General features: G+C 45.5%; 1 protein-coding gene across 2 annotated transcripts in view; it reads left to right on the top strand.

Moving 5' to 3' along the window:
* NCAPG (non-SMC condensin I complex subunit G) overlaps nt 1-21,202 on the top strand; it is a 181,067-nt gene extending 159,865 nt beyond the window's left edge. For both annotated transcript variants that reach the window (XM_033948685.1, XM_033948693.1), the window contains exons 20-22: nt 3,221-3,313; nt 5,017-5,095; nt 20,874-21,202. In XM_033948685.1, coding sequence (XP_033804576.1) covers nt 3,221-3,313; nt 5,017-5,095; nt 20,874-21,003 — 302 coding nt within the window. In that variant the 3' untranslated portion in view covers nt 21,004-21,202. The remainder of the gene's footprint in view (nt 1-3,220; nt 3,314-5,016; nt 5,096-20,873) is intronic.
* The last annotated feature ends 310 nt before the right edge of the window (nt 21,203-21,512 follow it).

The raw sequence follows: 21,512 nt of genomic DNA, 5'->3' as shown, positions 1-21,512 counted from the left end.
GACTAATCTATGAACATTTTAAAGAACTCAAGAAATGTGATGGAACATGGGCTGGTAAGAGCAGATAGGCAAAGAGGGGTTCCTGTATGTAGAGTCTTAAATTTTGACATTAATATTTTAAATTAAATTATTTATTTAAGTGAAAACCAAGATAGCTGCCAAAATAAGTCCCTAACATCTGATAAATATAATCCAAGTCATAGTTATCGAATACTAGGGACCATTTGGGGGGTCAGCGCTCAAAAAAAGGATCTGGGTGTCATCGTAGACAATACGCTGAAGCCTTCCACCCAATGTGCAGCGGCGGCCAAAAAGGCAAACAAGATGCTAGGAATTATTAGAAAAAGGAATGGTTAACAAGACTATGAATGCTATAATGGCTCTGTATCGCTCAACGGTGTGACTGCGCCTTGAGTACTGTGTTCAGTTCTGGTCTCCTTATCTTGTATGAGGAAAGACTAAAAAGGTTAGGGCTCTTCAGCTTGGAAAAAATAACAGCTAAGGGGAGATATGATTGAAGTCTATAAAATCCTGAGTGGTGTGGAACAGGTACAAGTAGATAGATTATATATATATATATATATATATATATATATATATTTTTTTTTTTTTTTTATTTTTTTTTACTGCATCAAGACTAGGGAACACTCAAAGTTACAGAGTAATACTTTTATAACTTAATAGGAGGAAATTTTTTTTCACTCAGAGAATAGTTAAGCTTTGAAACGTATTGCCAGAGGATGCGGTAAGAGCAGTTAATGTAACTGATTTTAAAAAAGGTTTGGATAAATTCCTGGGAGAAAAGTCCATAATCTACTGTTGAGACAGACGTGGGATGGTAGCATGGAATCCTGCTACTATTTGGGTTTTTGTCAGGTACTTGTGACTTGGATTGGCCTTCACGAAGATGGGTACTGGGCTAGATGGACCATTGGTCTGACAAAGAAAGGCTATTCTTATGTTCTCGTCTTTTTTGCATTAGGAAGGAGATGGACAGCTGTATTTTGCAGGTATTGAAGCCTTTTCAGATTTGACTGATGATATCGCTGTAAATGGCATTTCAGTAATCCAGTTGAGAGCTCTCAAATGTGTGATAGTGTTTAGGGTTCATTGGGCCTTCCAAGCCTTTGATTGGTTGGGGATGTGGTGGATGAAGAGCCCTGATGCTTGCCATCAACTGATGATGGTCATTGCATTGACCAGACTAAGTATATTGGGGGAGGGAGGGAGAAAAGGAAGTTAGCAGTTTGGAGTAGGGAGAAACAGCCTACCTCTCTCTGATTAATAGTTTGGTGGGAGCTGGCAAAGAATTTCTCTAAGCAACTGGCTACCTCTCTCTCTCTCTCTCTATATATATATATATATATACATATATATATATATATATATAGCTCAAGGGATCAGGGACTCCGAAACTTGAATATACTGAATACAATTCAAACTCCTCTTACTGACCTACAAGTGCACTCACTCCGTAGCCCCACAATATCTCTCCTCATTTATCTTCCCCTATGCTGCCCTCCACCCTACCGTGAACATCAGGCAAGTCCCTCCTAACTACCCTTCTCTTCCACTGCCAACTTCAGACTTCGTCTCTTCTGTCTTGCTGCGCCATATACATGGAACAGACTGCCTGAGTTGTCATGTCAGGCTCTATCTCTTGCAGTATTCAAATCCAAGCTAAAAGTCCACTTTTTTGAGGCTGCTTTCAACTCCTAACTCCCACTCACTATAAAATTACCTATGTCCTTCATATCATTTTCTCTGCAAGGAATTCCCCTACTCCTATTTGTCCTGTCTGTCTGTGCAAACTAAATTGTAAGCTCTTCAGAGCAGGGACTGTCTATTACATGTCAAATGTGCAGCACTGCATATGTCTTTCAGCCATATAGAAATGTTAAATAGTGGATTGGGGGGGGGGGGGGGTCACGTGATGGCTGCTACCTGAGCGGATGCCTCATTGCTCAGCTCTGACTCCCTCCTTAACCCTTTCAGGACCATAAGGATCGTAGGCCAATTTTTGTGGTTTTGACGACATTTTTATGGTAAAAAGGGCTTGCAGATGCCAAAAAATTGATTTTTTTTGTGAAATATCATTATTTTTTTTAAAAAAAATCACACTTCTGGCTTATGGACAGTGTGGCAAGTGAATCTTCTCGTCAATCTGGCAATGATGCTAATGAATGAATGTCGGAACCAGTTTGTTTACATAAAGGCAGTATCATATGGAATCCGTACATATCAAATTTAGAACTGCAGACTATCCCAATCAAAATTTATAGGATTTTAAAGTTATGGGACAAATATGTCCCTTGGTCCTGAAAGGGTTAACCCCCTTTCTTTTACCTATTTCTGGCATCGGGGTATTGACATTTTAGTAACAGCAGATTGAGTAAAACCAGCTGCACTGATTGGAATAGTAGGTGGTAATTCCGAGCTTCTAGGCTGAAGTTATGCCCGTCAAGGTGGTTGTGGATGGTCAGAGATAAAGCAGCGAGCCCACCAAAGACTGAGAAGGACCTGGCAGGGACAATGGCTGTACCTAAGGAGACTTTACAGGTTTCCTTAGGCTATCTATCCCAGTTTTGGGATGACAGGTTGGACAAATTGCACACTTATATAGAGGAAATGAAGGATAGCCTGGCATGACATGCTGTCCAATTGCAAGAGGTGGAGGCCCACATATCTACTCAGGAGGATAGGCTTTCAGCAGTGGAAGGGAAACTTGGGTCTGTAGAAGCTAAAATCAAGATACTAATGGACAGAGTTGAGGACCAGGAAAACTGTAACAGTTGCAAGAATCGTGAAGATATTGGGTTGCCAGAGACTGTGAAATATTCTGAGCTATTGTGGTCAAGTGGTGGCTCAAATATAAACTGAGATCCTAATCTCGGTTTATATTCAAGTATATACGGTAAATTAACTGGCAATGTTTCTGGTGGTGCATTTAAGCCACTTTAGATTCCAGGAAAGTTCTGAAAATCTCTTCTACTGAGATGACAGGGAGTCATATTATCCATCTGTGTTGTCTCTTGCACTGCTGTCCTCAAAGGACAACTGTTGAAGGTAATTTTGCTTCATCCTAACTTTTGGATTACTTCCCTTAAGAAAATCCTTGGCTACAGCAAACACTGAATCTGTATTTCTTTATTTTATTATTGTTGGTTATAGAGAACTTGTATAAAATATATTAAGAAGAATTTCCTTTATTTTTTAATAGAAAAGAATGAAGTGTATCAAACAGCTGCTGATGCTGAAGATCAAACTAATGAATCTATAATAAGGAAATCTGTACAACTCAAGACTAATGCAGGTATACATCAATTTTGTAAAGTTTTATCATGATTCATGTTTGTGGACATTTTTATTCAATAATTTTGAATCTGTATTAGTGTAATTTTATTACTTTTATATGTTCATCCAAGATAAATGCAGAAGGCATTATACTTAATAATTTTATTATTTAATTCATTATGCAGCTTATACTTCTCTTAATGGCATACATCTTAATAAAACAGTAATATATACAATAAAATCTTAGTACTTCCTCTTCCATCCTTTCCAGCCACATTCCCTATGTAGTCTCCTGTTTCTAAGAATCAAAGGTGAACCCTAAAGCTCAGGTAGTACAATTTACTAACCTTGGAACTGCCACATTTTAATATCCCTCCTAAAAGCCCTGTAGTCCTTAATTAGATGCACAGAACATCATTGGGTGAGGAATTCCACAATTCTGGAGTGGCGAATGAAAAATGTCTCCTCAGTGCTGCTCAGTGCAGTCATTTGAAGATAACTTTGGTCTTGGAGATGAAAAAGTACAAGGTCAGCATCTATGAGACAAACTTGGTTCTTTTTGTTACATAGAGCTTTTTGGACCCCAGTTCGTTTACAAAAGTTGGATAGCTCTAGGTCTAATAGATACTGGCATTGTAATTTAGATGCTGGGACTCTAGATCATTTACTTTTTTTCTGTTCCTTTGTCAATGCTTTTTGGAAGTTAATTTGGTCCCAAATTAATTCAATGTTAGAAAATCATGTTGCCCTATCCTATGATACTATTTTATTTGGAACGTCTATGAGATTCAAGAGTCAAATTTCAGCAAATAACAAATAGCAAATAACAATAAACTTTTGCCATTCAGCATATTACTGGAAATTGGAAGGACTATACTAAACTTAATTATACCTTTTGGTGGAATTCAGTTTGTCATATTTATAAAATGGAGAGAGTGCTTGCTATACAGCAAGGAAATTATAATAGTTTCAAAAAGATTTGGGGGCCATTGATTGCATATTCTAATGATTAGACACCTTGGACACCTTTTAATTACATAGGACTATATTTAATGTGGGGATGGGGAGGTATGTTATGTGATTTAATGGGTTTATTCCTGATGAATGGGTGGGGGAGGGGTCTTTTTATATGCATTTGACAATAATTGTCAGAATGTCAAGTGATTTGTACGAATTATTTGATTGAATTTTGTACACTTGTTGCAAGAGTTAAAACCGAATAAAGAATTTAAAAAAAAAGAATTATTTGTTGATGATTTCTTGAGTATGGAATCCTTTCGCTATCTGGGTGTGATTACAGATACACTTCCCCCTCAGCATTTGCAGTTTCGTTAACCGTGGTTTCCCCTATCACCGTGAATGCGGAGGGGAAGTGTAATTTATCCTTATTGGTCTATGTTGCTGTGATAGCTCACTTAGCCATATGTTGTTACGGATGTTGCAGTGTATGAGAGGATTGATAAGCATTTTTTTTTGTTGTAGTTGGTTTTTTTGTGGGTGGGGGGGGGGGTTAGACTGTAATGGGATTTGATATACTGTACTGCCTTTCTGTGGTTCAATCGACTTGAAATATGTCAGTTTTGAGAATTTACATATAGGAGGAAATGTGAAGGGGGTGCTTTTATGTGCTTAATCGTGAGATTAAAAATTTTAAATTGATGTACAGCCCTAATACATATAGATCAATCTATATCTATGTAATGCATTTCTTTATTGCTGTAGGATGTATAAAAACACCAGCTGCCACCAAGCTTAGAAACAGAAAAAAATCTTCCAAAGCAGAGGTATCTGACGTTGAAAGGTATGTATGTTCTTAAAATTGAAGGGACATAAAGATGACATTTAGTCCAAATTCTTTCTCTAGAGAGGTTCTTATATACTAGGTTTGTCCTGGGCATACTGCATATTTATCTAATATTTAAGTAAAAAAAATAAAAAAAAATCATTCCATAAGGGCTGAAGCTAGGAACAGTCATACAGGAAGCCTGAGTTAAATTTCTGGATCTCAGGCTGCTGCTTAAGCAGGGAATCTCAACCATCATATAACAGCAGTATCTATGACTAAAATTCAGATTGCATGTACTGAAAAGACTTTGTGGTACTAAGTTATAGGCTAGGGGTCGTCTTGTTTTCAGGATTCCTCAAAGAATATGCATGAGATTTATTTGCATGTATTGCCTCCATTGTATGCAAATAGATGTCATGCATATTCATTGAGAAAACCATGAAAACCTGACTCCATGTTTATGAGCAACCACTTTCATTCAGAAGGGGACCAATGTCTTCAGACTGGACTGTCTGTGCAAAACGCCACCCCCCCTCACACACACACACACACACATAAAAACTGACGTCTGTCATCAAGATCACTGAAGTGTAGAGATCCGGAGGGGACCTCCTTTGGATAGAGCAAATTCAACTATCAGGTTAAACTATGCTGAGCCTCTGTTGTCCAAGGGAGCTGCACATACAGCGGATCCCTCTGTGGATTCCAGTGGGAGATAAGCATGCCCTGTAGCAGGCACAAGTGAGTCCATGCCCATGGAGCTACATCTATAGTCGCGATCAATTCCTGGACCTGCAGGTGTTGTCAGGCTGTTGGGGCTTGAGTGTCCAGAAAAGCACCTATCAACTAGCAAAGCTTTTCATGGTGTGACTTGGGAAGAAACACCTTGTTCATTCTTGTAATGAAACGGACCCTCAGATAGTCCAGATCTCGCATCGGAACTCTTATAACAGTTGACCACTAAGCCTAATCTCTGCAGCAGATGGACATCCTGTTGCATTGCTGGGCATCCTGACTCTGACTGAGCCCTGATGAGCCAGCCATCCAAATACAGAAGGACTTAGATCACAAGTTTCTGTAGGTGGGCTGCCACAATCACCTTGAGAAAGTTCCGAGGTGCACTTGCCAGCCATAAGGGCATGTACTGATGATTTTGGAGATATTGAAAGTATGAAGTATGGCTGTTTCTGTATCGCTTGGTAGACTGGTATAGTCCTTAAGAATGGGTTATATACCTTACTGCTAACAGCAGGTGGAGACTGAGCACAAACTTGTATATCAGTATAGCTTCCCCTTTTGCAATCCAGTTTTCTCAGTCTCCATTAAAGCAGGTGGTAAGACTAATTCAGCTCCCCTCTTAGTAATGTTGGAATTTTGTTTTGGACTCCTGGGTTTCCCTTTTGTGCTGGATAGAGCTTGGACGGGTCCTATTTGAGGATCCATCCGACCTCGGGGATGTTAAACTCGGCGGGTCTCATGCTGAGTCCCTCCCCCCCACCTTCCTCCATCTTCCCACATTTTTGTAGAGGTGCCTCATCCAGCGGCCTGGCCCCCAGGTTGGTTAGCCCTCCAGCTTTGAGAGCCGTGGAGTCTGTTCTGACTAAATTAAAAAAAAATAAAAATCCTGAGGTGTGACGGTCTAAAGGGCTCAATTCCCTTTAAAACTGCCATTTGTATTGTGTGTGTGTGTGTGGGGGGGTTTCTCATCTAACCAGCACTTTTATTACAGCTAGTGTGTTTTTCAGTACAAAGAGCACTTTTAAGGGGGGGGGAAATGCTCAGTGTGCTCCAGGTGCGAGGTACTCGTGACCGTCCTGTGTAAGCGTTGTGCAGGCCAGAGAGGTGGGGGAGTCTCGTTGGCATCGGTTGCCGGCAGCCAGGGCACCCCACTGCATAAGTGGCTGGGGATTCCTTTTTTGCATCGGTTGGTTCCTCAGCCTCAGTCTCAGCGTCAGGAAAAGTACCAAGCTTTTTAGACACGACAGGCCGCAGGAGCTCCGATTTTGGCAGGAACCTCCTCCATTTCTGTTACTTCAAGTGACCTTCCCCCTGGTCTGGAAATACAGGGGCAAGGTATGGCAGGGTCCCCTGCTAGGGCAGGGAGTCCCTTGGGGCCGCTGAGGTTTTTTCCCCCCCTGAGTTTATCTTGGCACTATGTAAAGCTTATATGCTGGCAGCTAGAGGTTCCGTGTCCACTCCAGGGGTGTCGGGGGGGGGGGGGAGGGGTTGTTCCCCTCGATGTCTTCCCCGGTGCGGCCCCGTACAGCGGCAGTTTTGCCCATCTCCTCCTCTCATCCAAGTGCCTGAGGGTTTCTTGGGATGAGGATTTTTGCCCAGAGGAGCAAGATATTATTGATGAGGACCTGGACCCTTGGGGAGATTTCCAGGTTCCTCTTGGGAGGTCGAATTTGGCCAGTGAGGGTTCGAGCACCCCCAGGTGGCGAAGATGCATCTGTGGTGCACATTTTTCTGCTGGACGAGCTTCATGAGCTAATTCTTCAGGTCTCCTCAGTTTTGCACTTTGAGGAAACCGTGTCGGAGCTCCCGCGTACAGTGGACTCCATGCTGAAGGACTCTGCTTCCCGCTCGTTTCCTATGCATCAGGATATTCAGGATATGCTCGCACAGTGGCAGGTGCCGGAAGCTCCCATTTGTTTTACGCGCTCCATGGCCCACCTGTATCCCATTCCTGAAGGGGATAGGGACACTCTGAAATTGCCTGTAGTGAACGCGGTGGTCTTGGCCATCTCTAAAAGGCATACCGTGCCTGTTGAGGGCAGTGCGGCCTTAAAGAACCCAGAGGAGCGTAAGTTGGAGTCCCTCTTTAAACAGAGTTTTGATGTGACAGCTCTGGTGGTCCAGGTGGCGATGTGTGGCAGGCTGGTAGTTTAGGCGTGTTTTCGCTGGGCCGAGCATGTCCTTGACTATAAAACTGAGGATTGGGGATTGCTTAAGTGCGAGGTAGCAAAGATTGAATTGGGTGCTTCTTATCTTTCAGATGCCATGTATGACCTCTTGCGAGTTTCTGCCAAGTCATTGGCGTTTGCAGTGGCACCTCACCATACCGTGTGGCTTCTCGCTTAGTGGGCGGATGCGACGTCCAAAGCTAAGTTGACAAAGTTTCCTTTTGAAGGCTCTTGTTTGGTGAGGACTTGGACAGGTTGGTTCAGACTCTCACTGATTCTAAAGTGCCTCATTTTCCTGAGGATAGGCCTAGGCCACTGGCTCAAGGTGGCGCTGCTCGTGGGCGTGATTTCCACCGTTTCTGCTCTGGTTGAGGAGCTGCTTCTTTTCAGTCCCCTGGGCTCTCTAGAGGCAGGTTCTTCCAGCACATGCTTTCCTTTCGTGGGTCCCTTCTAGGTGTAGGTAGCACCCGCGCCGTATCCCCTGCCGCCCGTCCTGCCCAATGACTTCTTGTTGATGCCTGTCTTGGTTCCGGTGGGCGCCCGGCTGAGGGATTTTTATTCAAAGTGGGCAGATATCACGTCCAATCAGTGGGTTGTAGAGGTGATCCGGGACGGCTACGATCTGGAGTTCGCTCGTTCCTTGCCAGACTGATTTCTCGTTTCTCCCTCGCAGGTGGCGTGAAAGCAGCAGGCCTTTCGCGAGACCCTTCAAAGATTGTTGGTTCTCCGTGCGGTGGTTCCAAAGAAAGAAGGGACCTTTTGTCCCATCCAGGATTTGAAGGGGGTTAACAGGACTCTTCACGTGCCTTCCTTCCGCATGGCAACTCTGTAGTCTGTGATTCTGGCGGTTCAGCTGGGGTAGTTTCTGACCTCTCTAGATCTGACCGAGGCCTACTTACACATTCCTATTCGGGCCTCCCATCATTGCTTACTGCGCTTTGAGATATTGGGATAACACTATCAGTTCTGTGCATTTCCCTTTGGTCTGGTCACGGCTCCGCAGATGTTCACCAAGGTGATGGTGGTCATTGCGGTGGCATTGCGAAAAAAGGGCATTCTAGTTCATCCCTACCTGGACAACTGGTTGATTCGAGCGAAGTCGTTCCAGGAGAGCACCTGGGTCACAGCTCGGGTGGTGGAGTTTTTGCAGTTGCTGGGGTAGGTAGTCAACCTTGCAAAGAGCCGGTTGTCTCCTTCTCAGCGCCTGGAGAATCTAGGAGTGTTGTTAGACACTTCCTCGGAGAAGGTCTTCCTTCCAGAGGCCTGGGTAAGCAAATTACAATCTCAGATTTGTCTGCTTATGGCATCCCGGTGTCCTCAGGCGCAGGATTTTCTCCAAGTCTTGGGGTCAATGGCGGCTTCCCTCGATGTGGTGAGGTGTTGCAAGCCCACATGTGTCCTCTTCAGTATGCTCTTCTTTGGAGGTGGTTGCCTCAGAGGCACAGTCTAGATCATCCTGTTCCGCATCCGGACTTGACTCGGTGCATTCTTCGGTGGTGGCTCCAGACCTCCCATCTTGTATAAGGGGCGAGTGTGGACCAGCCGCAGTGGGCAGTGCTGCTCAGGGTTGCCAGTCTTCTCAGTTGGGGAGCTTAGTATCTAGGTCACTCAGCTCAGGGCATCTGGTCCACGGAGGAGGCTTCTTGGTCGATCAGTGTCCTAGAGACCAGAGCCATCCATCTGGCGCTGTTAGCCTTTCAGTCCTTTCTGATGAGCAAGTCAAACAGGGTTCTTTCGGACAATGCCACGGCAGTGGCCTATGTCAATCATCAGGGGGGCACCAGGAGCACTTTATTGGTGCAGGAGGTGGCTCTGCTCATGGTCTGGGCAAAGTCTCACATTCAGGACATCTCAGCCTCCCAAATAGCTGGAGAGGAGAATGTTCAAGCGGACTTCCTAAGTCATCACATGCTAGATCCCGGAGAGTGGTGTCTAAGTCCCGTGGCCTTTCAGTTGATAGTGCAGTTTTGGGGTCAGCCCCTCATGGACCTGATGGCCACAAGTGTCAACGCCAAAATGTCCCGCTTCTTCAGTTGTCACAGAGACGGTCAGGCCGAGGTACTAGATGCTCTGGTTCAGCCATGGCCAACGGAGGGGCTGTTGTATGTGTTCTCTCCAGGTCATTAGTGGGCAGAGTTCTTCTCCGCAACATTTGGCATCCAGGACGTGTGGTTCTGGTGGCACCGGATTGGCCTTGACGACCGTGGTATGCAGATTTGGTGAGGCATCTGGTGGCGGATCTGCTTCCTCTGCCTCTCTTGGACAACCTTCTGACTGGGTCCCATTCCAATGTTCGATCCAGGTCCCTTCTGTCTTATGGCTTGGCTCTTGAAAGGGGTCGTCTAGGCAAGAAGGGGTATTCAGATAAAGTGATCTCAATTCTCATGGGGTCCCGGAGGCTTTCTACCTCTCGGGCTTATGTGAGGGTTTGGCGTCTATTTGAGGAGTGGTGTAATGCGTGTGGAGTGGTCTCTTTTTGCGCTTCCCTACCTAACATATAGAGTTCTTGCAGGATGGCCTGGATGGGGGACTGGCTTAGTCTTCCCTCCGGGTTCAGCTTGCAGCCTTGTCAGACTTTCATGGGTTGTTGAATGGTCAGCGTTTGACTGCAATTCCTGATATGATGCAATTCCTGATGTGATTCATTTCTTGCGGGCTGCCAAATTGCTCAAGCCTCCCGTACGACTCTGTTCCATCTTGGGATCTCTGACTCTGGTTTTGTCGGTTCTAGTGCGCCCACCTTTTGAGCTGTTGGGCTACTGTTCTTTGAAGGACCTTACTTCTGCTAGACGTGTTGCTGAGCTTCAGGCTTTCTCTTGTAGGGCTCCTTTCTTGAAGTTTTCTAGGGAGCAGATTGTCTTGAGGCCTGTTCCTTTCTTCCAAAGGTAGTTTCTCCTTTTCATGTCAATCGGGCAGTTGTCCTCCCAGTGTTGGGTAGCCGGGAGGGCTCTTCCGAGCAGAGGCAGTTGTGCAAGTTGGATGTCAGTCGGGTTATTCACTCTTATGTGCAGAGGACCCAGGAGATCAGGAAATCAGATCATCTCTTTGTCCTTCTCGTGGGTCCTCGTAAGGGGGATGGCGCTTCTAAGGCTACTATTGCACGCTGGATTAAGGGGACTATTGCTTCCGCTTATCTTCTGAAGAAGCCTGTTCCAGAATTTCTTAAGGCTCATTTCACTAGGAGTCGGGCAGCTTCTTGGGCTGAACCTTCTCTGGTGCCTCCAGTGGATATTTGCAAGGCTGAAGTTTGGTCTTCTCTGCATTCCTTTGTAAGACACTACCGTGTGGATTTTCAAGCGTGTCGGGACGTGGTATTCGGTGAACGTGTTCTGGTGTCGACCCTTCGGGGGTCCCACCCTTAATGGGTACTGCTTCGGTATGTCCCATTTGTAAGGACTGTACCAGTCTACCAAGTGATACAGAAGGAGAAATTGGGTTCTTACCTGCTAATTTTCTCTCTGTTAGCTTGTAGACTGGTATAGTCCCCCACCCTATCTGTCTTTGTGCGGTGATTGCGGGTTTTTGTTTTGCTCGCGTGCAGGTTTTGTATTTTCTGCGGGTTCTAGTATTTTTCTAGGGTCAAGGAGAATTAAGAACAGCGGCTATGGCTCAGCTAGCTTAGCTGGTGAGCTGTGGGGATATTTTCTGTACCAGGATTAAGTTTTACACATGCTCCAACAGTTTACAGATGTTTGTTGTGTTTACACTCCTGTTCGGAGTATGTTTTATTGTTTTCAATTGAAGTCTTTCCTAGGTTCTGCTTGGCTATTCTGCAGCTTGGATTGCAAAAGAGGAAGCTATACTGATCTACAAGTTTGTGCTCAGTCTCCACCTGCTGGTAGCAGTGAGGCATATAACCCATTCATAAGCACTATACCAATTTACAAGCTAACAGAAAGAAAATTTGAAGGTAAGAACCTAATTTCTCCTTAGTATCGCTTGGTAGACTGGTACACTCCTTACAAATGGGACATACCAAAACAGTACCCATTAAGGGTGGGACCCCGAAGGGTCGACACCAGAACACGTTCACCGAATACCGCGTCCTGACGCGCTTGAAAATCCACATACAAAGGAATACAGAGAAGACCAAACTGCATCATCATGAGTGTTGACCTTGTATGAATTTTGATATTAAAACTCATTCTCCTGTGATTATCTGGGTACCCAGATCCCTATCTTTCAGAGATAAGTCACAACCACCACCATTACTGTAGTGAAAGTATGAGGGGCTGTTTCCAATCTGAATGGAAAAGCCGCAAACCTATATGAAACCTCAGATACATTGGAACCTTGGTTTACGAGCATAATTTGTTCCAGAAGCATGCTCGTAAACCAAAATACTTGTATATCAAAGCGAGTTTCCCTCAAAGGAAATAATGGAAACTTGCTTTGATACGTCCCCCCCCCCCCTGTGAACCGGCACCCCCCGCCTGACCAACTTTAACTCGCCCCCCCGTCTGGCACCGGCACGAGAACCGGCATCGCTCCCCTCCCCGCTCGCAAAGGCCCCCCCCTTGGAGAGAGGGAGAACTAGAAGGGCTTGGGCATGCGCAGATGCATGCTCAAAGCCGGCAGAGGCAGGAAGAAGATCTTCAAGCGGCACTGGCACGTCCTGTGGGCTGTGTGCCGGTGCCAGATGGTGGGGTGAGTTAAAGTTGGTCAGGCAGGGGGTGCCAGTTCTCGCGGGGAGGGGGGTGCCGATTCATGTGGGGGGGAGCGATGCCGGTTCTCGTGCCGGTGCCAGACGGGGGGTGAGTTAAAGTTGGTCGGGCTGGGGTTGCCGATTCGAGTGGGGGGGGCCTTTGCCAGTGGGAGGGGAGTGATGCCGGTTCTCGGGGTGGGTGCTCGCAAATCGAGTCAACACTCGGTTTGCAAGACAAGTTTTGCGAGAATGTTTTGCTCATCTTGCAAAACACTCGCAAACCGGGTTACTCGCAAACCGAAGTTTGACTGTATTTCCTTTGGCTCGGAAAGATGGGAATATGTGGATATGCTTCTGTCAGATCCAGAGAGGCCATTAACTCCCCTGGAACCACCACCGCAAAGACTAAACATTTCTGGAGGTGGGGGACCTGAATTCTGACCCCAGAAACCCTCAAAATTGAAGTCCCCCCCCACAATTTTCCCATAGGAAATAATGGGACTGTAGTTGTAGTTCTGTGAGAATTCCTGCATGTCAGTTTTTTCCTTGCAGCTGGAGAGGATGGAAAGGACTTTATGTCTCAGAAACTTCAAATAAGTAATCCAAACCAGGAAATCTTCGGCTGCCAGTCAGACCAACCCCGTTCAAGACCTCCACCCCCACAGAATCTTAGAGCGCGGGGGGGGGGGGGGCAATATGTAGCTGGCTCCTTGATAACCCGAGGCTTCTTACTTGGGGCACCCACAGCCTACACTCAAGCCTTTGAAAAATTTAGAAAGCAAGCTGGCTCCCAGGGGACTGGACCCCGAGTCCTGAAGTGCCACAATTCAGGTTGGCTATACAGGTCCACCCGAAGGTTTGCCCTGGAAGCTGTAGTCCAGCTCCACAGAACCTGCTTCCTTTCTCAGGCAGAGAATCTCCAAATTTGGGGCCTCAGAAAAAATGAATTTATAACCAAAAATAAATAAAATAAAATTTAAGCAGCAGAGCAGAAACACCTCTCCACAGTTCAAGTGCAGAAGGAACTGAATGGGTTCTATACTTGACTGCCAATGTAGGAGGTACTGAAAGTTGTGAGTGACACACTTCTGCAAAATTTGGTTCGTGGGAATGGGTAGATGTAACAGAACAGAGCATAGAAACATGAAGTTGAATAAAGGCCAAATGGCCCATCTAGTCTGACTAACTGCAGCATCCATTATCTCCTTTTCTCTATAAGAGATCCCATGTATCTTTCCCACACTTTCTTGAATTCAGACACAGTCTTTGTCTCCACCACCTCTACTAGATTTCCACACATCTATTACCCTTTCTGTTAAAAAGTGTTTCCTTAGATTATTCCTGAGCCTATCACCTCTTAACCATTCTATGCCCTCTTACTCTGGAGTGCATGAGACTCACCGAATGCACATTTATGTCACAAGGATGAATCGCTATTTTATGCTAAGTTCCATTGGGTTCCCTCCGGCCTGCTCGAGGCCCACATCGGAGTATTTCGGGACCTTGTGTTGAGAGATATTGATCAACTGGATACCTCTCGTAGCAAACGCAACTATTCTAACTTTACCCGTGCCCAATATGAGGCGCTTCATAATTTAAGATCTAATCCTGATTTGAACATCAAACCTGCCGATAAGGGAGGGGCGATAGTAGTCCAATCCAAAGCTCAGTATCAAGCCCAAATCCAGACAAGTCTCCAGTACATCCTGGTATACTAAATTGGATGCTGATCCTTCTCCAGCTCTTCAAATGCATATATGTAATGTTGTACAATCTGCTCTTGCTGATAATATTACGAAAACGGAGGCTAAGTTCCTTACTCAAATCCCCAGCCATACTCCCTATTTTTATACTGTACCCAAGATACATAAAACCCTTGACAATCCTCCGGGTAGACTGATTGTATCTCTCTGTGGCACCATTCTGGAACCTTTGTCCAAAATGGTGGATTATTTCTTCAAACCTCAAGTTGTTAAGGCCAAGTTTTTTTGTTTTAGACACAACTCATTTTCTCAACCGCATTAGGTCTCTAGAGGTTAAGCAGACTGACTTCTTGGTAACTATGGATTTGGAAGCCTTATACAGCAACATTCCTCAATCAGAGGCTTTAAGTATTGTGGAATATAATTTGGCTTCCTTACCCACTGATAATCGTATATCTCCAGCATTTCTAATGACTATCTGCTTTTGTTTTGCAAAGGAATTTGAAGTAGAGAATGACACGGTGAAAAAATTGGTCCCCGTCACCGCCCCGTCCCCGTCTCACCATCCTCTGCACCGCCCCGTCACCGCCATTCCCTTCACCGCCCCGTCACCGCCACTGCCACCCCATTCACTGCCCCGTCACCGCCACTGCAACCCCATTCACCGCCCCGTCACCGTCACCGCTGCATACATAAAAGCCTCAAACGGGTACGATTTTATATACTTTTCTTTATTTACGTATAAAGGAAACATTCTTTAAAACTTAGTTAAATATTAGTTAATAACTATACAAAAACAAACACGACATGTACTTTTAATGCTTACAATGTTAGCCTACATGGTAAGTAGACGCGGCTGCTGTACCTAATCGCGGCAAAGATCTCCCTGCCGTGATTAGCATAGTGACCGCGGCTACGGCTGCAAGTCTCCCCTCCCCCCAGCGATCACGACAGGAGGGCACCCAACCCCTCCTGTATGCTTCTCCTCTGATCCTCCTTCCCTCAACCAAGCATCTCTCTCTCTCCCTCCATGAGTCCAACTTTTCACTCTCTGCGCTCTCCCCCTTCCCCAGTGTAACATTTCTCCTTCCCTCCTTTCTGTCCTCTCCATCCATCTTGCCCTCTCCATGAGTCCAACACTTTCTGCCTCCTGCACACTTTCTCTCTCTGTCCTTGCCTCTTCCCTCAGTGGTATCCCTCCTTCGCACCCCACAACCCAACATGCTCTCTCCCCATGCACCATCTCACCTTCCCCTCCAGTGTGTAGCACCTTTCCTTTCCCTCCTTTTCTGCCAGGTTCAGCAGTACCTCTTCTCCCTTCCTTTTACTTCCCCCTTGTCCAGCAGTACCCCTTCTCCCTTCCCTGTTCCCATTGTCCAGCAGTACCCCTTCCCTCCTGTCCAACAGTATCCTTTCTCCCTTCCTTCTTCCCCTCCTCCCCTTGTCCAGCAGTACCTGGTGTACACTGGGCAGGAAGAGAAGCTCCGGCATCAGCGTCAGCTGACTAGCAACTTCCTGCAGCTGCATCTTTTGCTGGGACTCCTGTCTTCGTGTATCCGGCAGATATGCGAAGGCAGGTGTCCCATACGATAGGGGGTTGCTAGTCAGCTGACGCCGGAGATTCTCTTCTTTCCCAGTGTGCAAGATTGCGCCAGCGTCAGCTGATTTGCAACTGCCTGCTGCCGTCTCGTATGCCGGGACTTCTGCCTTCGCGTATCCGGCAGATACACGAAGGCAGGAGTCCCAGCATACGCGACGGCAGCAGGCAGTTGCTCAGATTTCGGGATCAGGTTGCCCAGTTGCAGTTGCCCAGATTGCGAGTTCGGGTACTAGACTGTGTATTCCTGTAGACCCCCCCCAACGGCCCTCCCGACAATCGCAGCAGAAGGGTACCCAACCCCTCCTGCCGGTCCTCCCAATGGCCTCCCCTAAGATCGCCGGCAGGAGGGTACCCAACCCCTCCTGCTGGACCACCCCCCCCAACGAACCCTCCCACCCCGGAACCCCCTTAGTCTTACTTTCCAAGTTGGACCGGACGGCTCCTCACACGTATGGCCAGCAGGCTTGCCTCCGTCCAAATGAGGCGGGCCCGCCCCTACCCTGCCCAACCCACAGGATCCTAGGGCCTGATTGGTCTAGGCACCTAAAGCCACTCCCGCTATAGGAGGGGCCTTAGGTGCTTGGGCCAATCAGGCCCTAGGATCCTGTGGGTTAGGCAGGGGAGGGGAGGGGCGGGCCCGCCTCATTTGGACGGAGGCAAGCCTGCTGGCCAGACGAGCGAGGAGCTGTCCGGTCCAACTTGGAAAGTAAGACTAAGGGTGGTGTTTCGGGATGGCGGGGTTTGTTGGGGGAGGGTCCGGCAGGAGGGGTTGGGCACCCTCCTATTGGCGATATAGGGGGCCGTTGGGGGGGCCGGCAGGAGGGGTTGGGCACCCTCCTATCAGTGATCATAGGGGGGCTGTTGGGGAGCTGGCAGGAGGGGTTGGATATCCTCCTGCCGCGATCGTTGGGGAGGGCTGGTTCTGTCGGCATGAAGGGCTGAGCACCTTCCTGCCGGCGATCGTCGGGGGGGGGGGGGCGGGTTCTATTGGCAGGAAGGGTTGATCTGACAAATGCAAGTTGGATCGAGAGTAAATGCGGCAACGTGCGAGTTGGATCGAAAGTTGGAGGAGACAGACAACATGGCGGAGACATCTAACACCCGGTCACGAACACGGTGAAACACAGGTAAATAGCATTTCCTAGAAGGGGGGACATTGGCCTGCGGGGACAAATCTATTCACCGTTTTTGCGGGCGGTGAAAGGATTTGTCCCCGCGTCTGCGGCGATTTGCTAATGAGGTCACCATAACCCGCAGCCAAACCGCAGCCACGCAGCGGTTCGCTGCGGGGATCGCTCCCCGTGTCATTCTCTAATTTGAAGTACAGGGAGAATTTTATCTCCAAACCCACGGCGTCGCCATGGGGACAGCAATGGTGCCTAGCGTCGCCAATTTATATGTTACCAACTTTGAGGAAAAATTGCTTTATCCATCATGGATGTCCTGCATACCTGTATGGTTACGCTATATAGATGATGTGTTCTTGATTTGGTCTGATTTCATTGGAAAAATTTCATGAGTTCCTATTATGGCTCAATTCTTTGGATAACCATTTGAAATTTTCTGCGGTGACAAACTGAACACCATCACCTATCTTGATACTGTTGTTACCAAAACATCTGGGAAATTGATTACTACTGTGTTTAGAAAGTCTTCTGATTGTAATACATACCTGCATTATTCCAGTTGTCATCCCTCTCGACTCAACAATCTTTGCCAGTAAGTCAATTTTTGAGGATCCGCCGTATATGTTCCACCACGGCAGAATTTAAGATTCAAGCAAAATTGATGACTCAACGTTTTAAATCTTGGGGTTATCCCGATTGGACAATAAAACGTGCTTATCTTAGAGCATGTTATGCAAATCCTGAACTTTTACTTAATGCAGTCCAGAGATCCTCTTCCAACCGTCAAGTTTGTGTAATTTTCTTTTCTGACCAAGCTCATCAAGTAGCTAAGAACATCAGAAAGTATTGGCATGTGCTGGAGTTTCATACCATCTTTAAAGATTTCCCTCGCATTGCGTTTTCTCGCCCTAAGAATTAAAAAAACTTATTAACATCTCACACGTCTCGGGCTGAGAATAGCTCAGGAAACCATAGGGCATGTGGACATTGCATTATGTGCTATAATACGTTATCCTTCTCATACCGGCAGCACCCCCAGACCCATTGGAAGTATCAGCTGAGGAACCAGACATCATGTGAATCTCAGTGGGTCATCTATATAATCATGTGCCCATGCAATTTAATATATGTGGGACGCACTAGCAGGAAAATCAAGATCAGATTATCCGAGCACAAAAGCAGAATTAATACGGCAGCCAGGTCTGCCCTTTTAGTCCCCCATTGTTTAGAGAAAGGCCATGATTTCTATGAGCTGACATGGTTTGTTCTGGAAAAGCTTTCGGGGGACTTTAGGGGTGATAAGATGGCTTATATCCAGCTTTGAGAACAATTCTGGATTTTTCACCTTCCTAATGGACTCAATGATAGCATCGAGTGGAACACAATGATTGGCCCATTTTTTCATGACGTTATTTTTGCTTGGCTTTTAAGCGCGACTGCACTCTGCTCTGTTAGCTCCGCCCTTCTCCCAGCCGGCTCGTACGTGTGTTATCGCCAACTTTTGCCTACGGGTTCCTGATGAAGGGACTTTGAGCTCCCGAAACTGGGCTTGGTTGAACCTGGCATTGTGGAGTATTGGATTACCACGGTCCCTTTGTTTTCATAGCAAGACTGTTTGAAGATAAGTCGGCTGTATATATATTTTTTGGGGGGAGTGGCTGGGGGGGTTTCTTACAGTAATCTCTATGATTGATTTACACCTGTGTGTTATTAGTTATTTCACTGTGATTTATCACATATTTTGATTTAAGCACACTGAGGTATCCGATGATGGTGTGCAGGCGGGGGGTATGTTTGCCTTTGTCTTGTATGAAGTGCTGGAGAAATTCTCCCTTTGCTGACCCTCCACACTGAGGTTACCCACTTCATTAATATTTAGTATACGCATTTTTCACTTTGTTCTTGAAAGTGTGTTAACTCTTCACAGGTGTACTCAACATTCACTCATCACTCTCAGAACCCATAGACTGGTTCTGTCTAATAGTTGTGTCTTTTAAAGTATCCGTGGCAGTTTATTTGGAGTTGTGTAGTGTATACATAGGTATTTTAAACATCTCTAAAATATCTCCCCTCTCCCGCCTTTCCTCCAAAGTATATTGAGATCTTTTAGTTTGTCCCTGTATGCTTTGACATAGACCATTGACCATTTTAGTAGCCTTCCTCTGTACTGATTTCATCCTGTTTTATATAGTTTTGAAGGTATGGATTATGATGCTTTAAAGGGGTGTCATTGTAGCACTGTAGCCTTTCTCTGATCTTTTCTGCTTCTACAATCTGAGATTTTTGATGCCTAGCTCTGCATCTCTTTCCCCCTTCCCCCCAATATGCTGTGTTTGTGGATGCCAAAATCTTAAATTTAGCCCTGTATCACCTAGATGGTTTATTAAATTCATTCCCACTAAGACACTGAGGATGTACATAGTTTTCTCACCACGGTAAAAAATACCATGGTGGGATCGATGATTTTTTTTTTTCCCCCACTTCAGTGGGTGATGCTCTACATAAATAGCATGCTATTTGTGCAGAGCAGTCCCAGAAAAAAGGGGGAGGAACTGTGCCTGCTCAGAAGAGCAAGCTCTAGGCATAGCTCTTTCTCTCCCCATCCCTCCAGTCAGTGTACCCAAACCTGAAAAAAGCTGTAGCCCTTGTTCTCCCTGCTGGCTTAACGGCAGGAGAATCCCCAAACAGGTAAGCCAGCTGAATGGGCAGGGGCAGGTCCAGGTCCAAACAGCTGAACATCATGGGAAGTCCCAAAGCCACTGATTGGTGGCTTCGGGAAGTCCCCTGAGCCAGTAGAGAGAGCCAGGGGCTGCCTTATTCACCCCCCCAAAGACAGCCCCTTCCTCCCGAGCCCCTCTGCTCTCCCAAAAAAACTAGTGGGCTGAGGTCAAGTGCATCCTAGGAAGGGCCTTAAACACCTGCATCAATCAAGGCATCCCAGGATGTACTGGGCAGAGCCACCATTTTGAAGGAAGGAGTAGACATCTCTCCTGACGATCTTCACAAAAAAGGTATGGGGGAGTGTCCTTGTGCTGGGGTGGGAGTCTAAACCAATTCTAGTCCATTAGACCAGGTTTTTTGGGGGGAGGGGGGCAGGGCTTGGGAGGGGTGACAGGGGTGCTGTCCTTGTGAACTCAGTGGGAGGGGACAGGTCATGTCTTGCTTTTATAAATTTTATTTATTTATTTTTAATGGACACATCTGCTTTGTATGTTGTGTACTCACACAACACGTGCACAGCAGCTACCTGTAGATCCAGAGCTGCTGGAAAATTTTGGCACCCATTATTAGGGGGGGGGGTTCCCTTTAACACATCACAAGGAGAGCACATTAGAATGCTAATGAGCTCCTTGTAATGCATTTGCATAGGGATCTCGGTGGCTGCTACAATGATCGGTAGCAACCATGGAAAACCTTTTGTGCACTGGCAGGAGAGCTAGCTGTGACAGTAAGACTTTTTTAACCAGTCTTACTGCTAAGGATAGCTTTTGTGCATCAAGATCCGATTTCTTTATAATATACCTCAGATTTGTCAGTATAGTTACATTTCAATGATCTGTGCAAGGTGGAGTCTACAAGTAATTGTGATTGAGTAGAGAATAGCTAATTTACTTAATCTGTTATAAATATTTAACTAGCTATAAACAAGGTAGAATGTTGTTAATACCTAGAAAATGAAGCATGCTTGTAGGATTTTTAATGACCGATTATCCATTTATGTAGAAGTTTAAAATGTTAGTGCCTTGCACTGCTGATTTCAGTTTGGTCAAGATAAGTTTTTCATGAATGTTTCTTTACAATTTTATTTTTAGCGACCATCACAAAGTTACACAATCTGTTTCACTGCCAAGTACTAGACCACCACGTCAAGCAAAAATAGCAGCGCTAGAGAAAACAAAAATGAATTTAACACGTCTTCTGAATAAGGAAGCTAAGAAATAAAACAAACAAAAAAGCTGCTAGGAAATGTATTTACTTAAGACTAGGCCTTCATTCGTTGCTTTTATTTTTATATTGTTTTTTAAAAAACAAACATGTTAAAAATAATTATCACACTTTTAGGGTTAAATTTTATTGATATTCTAAACAAATCAACTATCTACTTTTTATATTTGTATAATAAAAATGAATTATAAATTCAGTTGTGGTTTCTTTACTCTGTTTTGTGGGTAAATTATAATGTTACATTCTGAAAAATATAATCTTAAGGGATGGAATGTACAACATCTGTTCTTCACTTTGCTGTCGCAGTGGTCTTTAAAAAGTTCATTTTTTTAAGATTTAAGAAGTCAAAACATTTAAAGTAATGATGAAGCATAATAAAGTATAAAATGTATCAAAACAATAGAGCAGGTTTGATTGGTAGTAGGAAGCATGACTGTGTGATAAGTGCTCTTCTTGTACATTTTACAGCACACACAAGTTGTGTATATTATAGCATAGAATAAAAA

This window comes from Geotrypetes seraphini, chromosome 1, assembly GCF_902459505.1.
Source record: "Geotrypetes seraphini chromosome 1, aGeoSer1.1, whole genome shotgun sequence".
Taxonomy (NCBI): Eukaryota; Metazoa; Chordata; class Amphibia; order Gymnophiona; family Dermophiidae; genus Geotrypetes; species Geotrypetes seraphini.
The sequence above is the reverse complement of the archived record's forward strand: the minus strand, read 5'-3'. Positions and strand labels throughout refer to the sequence as shown.